Raw genomic sequence first — 6,499 nt, forward strand, 5'->3', positions numbered from 1 at the left:
GCCACCACTTCCCTCTACCAATAGAGTTGGGAAGGAGGTGCGAAGGGACACATTGACCAGAGCAGACCAGTTCCTTGACAGGCTTGATGCTGCGGCAAGGCCCTTCTGTGACATAGCGGGTGGTTCGCATTTCTCTGCAGCTGAAGTCGGAAGCATCTGCAAACAAGAAACACATTAATTACTGACTACTTTCTTCCCCATCCTTGAGAAAGCACTTTTTTGCTTCTGTAGCAGATATCTAGCTCTGAGCTAGATACAAGCTGGACATCTTCAGTGGCAGATTTTGGGAAGAGTATCTCCAAAGACTCACTCATGCAGCTTCTGAATATCTGGCTACACTAGTCATGAGACCCTTGAATAACAATATACAAATTGATGAACGAAATCCTTCTCTTGCCACTAGGTAAATTCCATGTCAGGATTCTGCAGGTGGGCAGTGCAGCTTCTGAAGTGCAACCCCAGCAGCAGCGGTTACCTCATGGGAAATTTTGATGGGATTCTCCTGGCTTCATTTACCTGTGGGCAAAACCTTCCCCCATTGCTCTAGTTTGTTGACTTCAGAGGCTGACTCCAGATTTAAATTCTTTTGCAACAGAAAGTGTTCCTTAAGTTATTTTTAACTAGCATAATGTGTTCCAGATTAGGGAAATCAGCAGGTAACAACAGTGCTAAGAAATTCCCACTCTTCAGGCACTAGGTTTTCCAAGTTTACTGCTCTCTGTGATAATCCCATTTGTCCCACATAACTTCCTTCAGACAGCTAGAGGCATCTTCTGGCTGATTAGGAACCTTACAGTGGTTCTTTTTCCCCCTTTTTCTCAATGGATAGCTATAGGCAAATGAAACATTAGGAAAGACAAGATTTTTTAGCATTAAGGATTTAGAAAAACTTTCCAATTGTAGGAACAGACTTTTTCTGAAGGCGTCTCTTTTGCCAAATGACATGCTTGGCTAATTGACTTGTTTGGAAGACAGAATTTGATTTTTGAAGGTGTTTATCAAAGAACTTCATCTAGATAAACACATGCTAATGATCTCTTAGTCAAAAGGATCGTCTTAACTCAGGAACGCTACTTGTGGTGGAAATCCTCAAAGGCCAGCTTACAAATAGAAGGCTGTGTCTGTTAGACCCATTCTCCTTGCTGTGCACAAGGTGGTTCCCCTCTTAGAGGGAATTCTCTATTCCCTCAGTAGAGAATTCTGACCCTGAGTCATTAGTGATAGAACAGTATTTGTACAGACATTTTAATTTTTGTTTTTCCTGTGAAGTACAGAAACATGATTTTTAGTGCTCAGGTTTATATTTATCACAGTACAGCTAGCAAGATTTCATTTTTAAAAAGTTTTAAGGACTGCATTAATGAAATGAAACAATCCTTGTCATAATGGTGTGACAAAAATGCTGACAACTGAAGTCCACGTGCACTTAGTCTTATCCTCCCAAGCTCCATACACATTTAAGGAAATGATGTCTGTCTATGTAAAAAATAATGCTCTGAATCAGGTGTGTTGTACCACCATAGCACATAGGCAGATACAGTTAAATATACGGGCATTTGTCTCAGCTATATAGGTTTATTTTCTGAGCATGTATGTCCTGTCCTGTATGTGTGCAGGTTCCACATACTGCAAAATTATTCATGGTCTGGTGCAATATCTTGTGTCCTGGGAAGGTCTCGCCACTTTGGATCATCAGTTTGATTCTTTGTGTTAAAGATGTTAAAATAAGTATGCAAGACTATTTTATATCTCGAATAACTGTCCAGTCTCCTTCACTCTCTCTTTCTTAAGTAAATGTCCTTTCCACTTCAAAAAATATGCACATATCAGTGGGACAGATTCCCCCCAGTTGATGTCAGAGTAGTAAGATGCTAAAAAATGAAGGTATTCAGATGCAACAACAAAACCAACCTGCCTTGACCTGGTGGGTGGTGGGGCTGCCTGTGGGAAGCAGCGTGCTCACACTTTTAGGAATTTAAGACCTTTATAAAGTCGCACTCTCAAAAACATGACTTCATTTTTTTTCTTTTAAAATATTGTTAATGTTATGGTTTTAAACACCTTAACTGACAGCTGCAGCAGAAAAACACAATTCCCTTCCAGTTGTCCCCAGAAAAAGAAGGCTAGCTCAGATCTGCAGTGCATGATGGTGGAAACTGTAAGTTTGACTTGTTGCTACATGCATTTGGTAGCCAAATGCGTCACTATGAAGGATCAAGTTTGCCCTATTTGCCAGTAGAACACTTCTTTAGAACTACCTTTCTCTGGTGCTAACTCCCCATCTTCCATCTCTCCTCACAAAGCTTGTGTTTTGCATCATTGCTAACGTTAGACATTTGGCCAAATGCAGTGACAATATGTTATGAAGTATGTCAGTGCTGTTGAAGTAGCCAAACGGATTCCAAGATTGCACACCTCTGCAAAATAGAGTCCCCTCCAATTCATTTGGGCATGAATTCCCCTTGGGAATGCTTTAACTGTTCATAACAGCTTTTTTTGGCTGCTGGAATCTGGCTGAAAATCTGGCTGTTGGCAAAGGACAGTGAGCAGCACACTTCTCTCATCTAGCTGAATACAAGCTCCATGTGCCATTGTTCCTGTATAAGCTTAGACATCACTAGTGTGACTCTTTCTAAATATTAAGAATTTATATTATCTCCACTGTCAACATATTGCCCCATCCTAACATCAAAGAGAGAAAGATGACTTATGGTATTTCCTCACAGTGCTTGCAAGCACAAAACACAGAGAAATTTAAGTAGTATCTTCTACAGGTTTTATGTATTGGAGTTGTGTCTGCAGAGAGCAGCTGGGCAGAATAGGAATGCATATTGTAGTACCTAAGGATCGTTCAATAGATAGACTACGTTTTTCATCAGTAAACTCCCTTCTAATGTTTACACTGATAGTTCTTCAACAGTAGATGTAACTCCCTATCACTTACAGCATTAGGTCCACACCTGAAGGTTTTAATAAACAAACATATATGATAACAAGTATTCTTTTACAAACTGCCTGTTAGGGTCCAAAACAGTTATAATGATGTAATTTCTCTTACCGTTAGGGTCTGGAGCTTGTGGTATGTGTCTTCCTCCATGCTTTGCCTGGTTCATTGTGTTGTTGTTGCTGAAAGTCTGCTCCATCGGTGTTTCTGTATTTTCAGTGATCTCAGGAATGATTTCAGTAGCATCATTTTTAAACATCTGCCACCCTTCCACAGACCGAAATGCAATTTGTATTAAGACACAGACAGAGCACACAGCCCAAGAGATCTGCATGGTGGCAGCTCACAGATTAGCTTTTCAGCACCCTGACAGTCTCAGATCCCAGGCAAAGGCACATTATTCCCCTTTTTTAAATCCTTTTTAGAACTAAGCCAGCCAATGACTATACAAAGTGGGAAGGGCCAGACAACAAGTCATTCATCTCAGCTTTTGTCAGTATGAAATAAAATGGGTGTGTGGGGGTGGGTTAGTGACAATATTCTACAACTTCTATGGAAAAACTTCTCATATGCACTTCAGCTTCATTTTTGTGCCTGGCAACAATGGTGATTGACAAGACTAGGATGAATTGCAACCTGACAAGTCTTTCTGCAGTTTTTTCTAACAATGTTATGATTAAAACCTGCTTCTACCTCCATATTTGAATCTTTGGCTATTGTCTTTTCCAAAGGTTTTTCAGACTTTTTATTTTTACTGTTGTTCTTCCTCTTCCCCCCTGCCCCCAGTATAAATTAAGCAAATCTAGAAACTGTAGCTCAGTAGTTATGCTTTTCAGTCTCTGCAGGCAAATGATTGGGGGGGTAGCTTTTTTTTTCCATTACAAAACAAGGAGTTCCACATTTTATTTCACAAATGTACTGGAAGAAACAGGAAAGAGCTTCTTTTCAAAATGAGAAATTGTTTTGTTCAGTTTTCCTTAAAAAATAGGCTACTTGGAATATGTTAGGGTAAACAGCCAGGATGTTGTACATCATGCTTTTTGATGTGCTCTCTCACATTTTTATCACTTTAAAAAAAAGCATTTGCATTTGCTTTAAATTCATTGCATACTACTACTTCTGCTGACATTCTGCGCAATTGTTGAATATAGGACATTTGCTTATTTTAAACACCAGAACATGACCAGACTGATTTCCATTCATGATGCAACCAACAAAAAGAATTGATGACCTTATGTCTAGGGCATCTATGCCCAAGATGTATTAATGTGTCATGTTTTAAAATCTCACCTATGGTATTCTTCTTCCTTGCAAAAATAAGATGATAGTGGTGGTAGTTGCATCATTTCTTTGTCTCAAGACCACAAACACTTTCAAGTTATTTGCAAATGATGTCAGGCTAAATACATTAATTGGAAAGCATCTCAGCTTTTAGTAAGGTTAGATACTACATTAAGCTAATGAATGCAAAATGTTTGCTTAAAGCACTAGAGGGACACCCGTATGTGTTCCTGCAATGTTTGTCATATACATCCTCATAAAAACATTTCATGGAAAAGAGATTAAAAAGTGATTCACTGTCTGACTTGTCCATACTATTGTAAGACTCATTACCTAAGGCTTGCATTCCATTCTGACAATTCCTCTGCCCTGGCACGGAAAACAGGTGTCACCAAATTTAAAGTGGAGGTGTATTCTCTCTTGGTGTGACCTTGATGATAAATCGTAGATTTAAACAACAGCAATGAACTGAGGACATTTCACCTCTTCAGCCTTACACATACACAGAGACACACACAGCAGATGCACTAGCAGTACTGAGTTTCAATGGTCCTTTCCTAAAATAACAGCATCTGAAATATATTGTGACATGTTTTCTCTCCTACCCTTTCTCTCTGCCCAAAATTATAGAGATTAGCATTCTCAGAAGAGCCCTCCTTTCCAAATATTCTAAAGAATCTCTAAAAGCAAGCGTGCATTGTGTTGCATACAACCGTGTGCCCTTACTGTCTGTTTCTCTTCCTCCTTTCCTCCAGACATCTTATGCATTGTACCATCGCAGAAATTACTCTGTTTTTATGGAGGGATACAACACACTATTTTCTTTTTGCAAGTTTTTTTTTTTCTCCACAGCCAGTCAGAGTATCATTCTTTAATACAGACTGTTGTCACATAATTTGCCTCAGATGTGCTGATTCCTTTTTCCCTATAATCAGCAGCAGCAGCAGCAGCACCAATTATCTTTCATTAATAACTACCTCCTTTACTCAAAGCAGTTAATGATGGTCTCACAAATACAGGAAACCCAAACACTCAGCCATTGCAAACGTTTTTTCCAAGCATAATTTTTCCCAGTTATGAGTAAGTCTATTTTTGACTTAGAGCTACAGGTGAAATCTATTCAACAGCAAAGGATACACAACTTCACAGGGGCATCACATGATTGCCCACCAAATAAAAAGGATTCTGAAGAAAAGAGAAGATACCAGCTTGTAAAGCTGTGGAACTACCTTCCTTGCAGAGATTGGTTGGGGGTTTGGGTTGTTTTGGTTCCCCCCCCACCCCTTCAAAGAACAGGCTAGACTACCATAATTAAATTATACTTGAAATTGCATACAATGCTCTCAAGCTCTGCTTTCAGGCTTTACAATACAGCTATTTTTTTCTTTTATTTGGAAATACTGACATGTGGTCTTCTAATGGCCCTCAAAGGACTAAAATGGTGTGGGGTTTTGTTTTGGTTTTTGTTTGTTTGTGTGTGGGGTTTTTTGGTGTTTTTTTGTTTTGTTGTTTTTTAGCTGAACAAATAGGGAAGGATGACCAGGAACTAAACAAAGATTTTTAACTTGGTATTGTTTTTGTCAGATAGGAATACCACCTTATAGTGGTATTCACCAATAGCGATCTTGTCCAAAGTGAGATATCAGCTTGTGGTGCAATGGAGTACAGCTGAAAAAATAGAACAGGAGAGCAGAAGAAAATTGAGTACTGGTAAGCACTGAACCATTGCTACCTATTTACTCCTGTATTTAAATGCCTTCAGAATTGTATGTATCTATCAAAGCTCAGTTTCTCTTAATTTCTTTTCATGTAGTGTCTGCCTAGAGAATATTTCCAAAAATCTATCAGTCAGTGTAGGCCTAGTACAGAGAACCACACTTACAGTAATCGTCACATAAAAAAAATTCTTGATGTAGCTTCTCTAAGTACTTAAACAATCCCCTCTATTAACTGTCTTATCTGTATTACCCACTGGGAGAAATAATACCAAAAAAATCTATGAAAGTAAAAATCAGAAGCTATATTTAGCCTCCGGCTTAAAACTTCTTGTCCGCAAGCTAGGAGGGCAGCCTAATAGAGGCAAGAAAAGAATCCAAATCCCATAGACATTCAGATTCCTTAACTACAAAAACATTCTTCCATGTCCTGTAGCTGCTTGCCTGCTCACAGTACTTTCTGCAACAAAGCAGACATGGTCTGGGCTGCAGCCCCCCACAAACAATTGATTTTTGCACTGTTAATGAAGCACAGGAGAGGGGGAAAAAAAAAAAAAAA

At 39.0% G+C, this 6,499-nt stretch overlaps 1 protein-coding gene across 1 annotated transcript in view; it reads right to left on the reverse strand.

Annotated features, from left to right (window-relative positions):
• The window catches only part of SOST (sclerostin), a 6,435-nt gene extending 956 nt beyond the window's left edge, over nt 1-5,479 (reverse strand). Inside the window, exons 1-2 of the mRNA XM_009326863.1 lie at nt 3,059-5,479; nt 19-156 (exon numbers count right to left, since the gene is read on the reverse strand). Coding sequence (XP_009325138.1) covers nt 19-156; nt 3,059-3,278 — 358 coding nt within the window. The 5' untranslated portion in view covers nt 3,279-5,479. The remainder of the gene's footprint in view (nt 1-18; nt 157-3,058) is intronic.
• Nucleotides 5,480-6,499: the final 1,020 nt, after the last annotated feature.

This window comes from Pygoscelis adeliae, unplaced genomic scaffold, assembly GCF_000699105.1.
Source record: "Pygoscelis adeliae isolate BGI_AS28 unplaced genomic scaffold, ASM69910v1 Scaffold421, whole genome shotgun sequence".
NCBI classification, from domain to species: Eukaryota; Metazoa; Chordata; class Aves; order Sphenisciformes; family Spheniscidae; genus Pygoscelis; species Pygoscelis adeliae.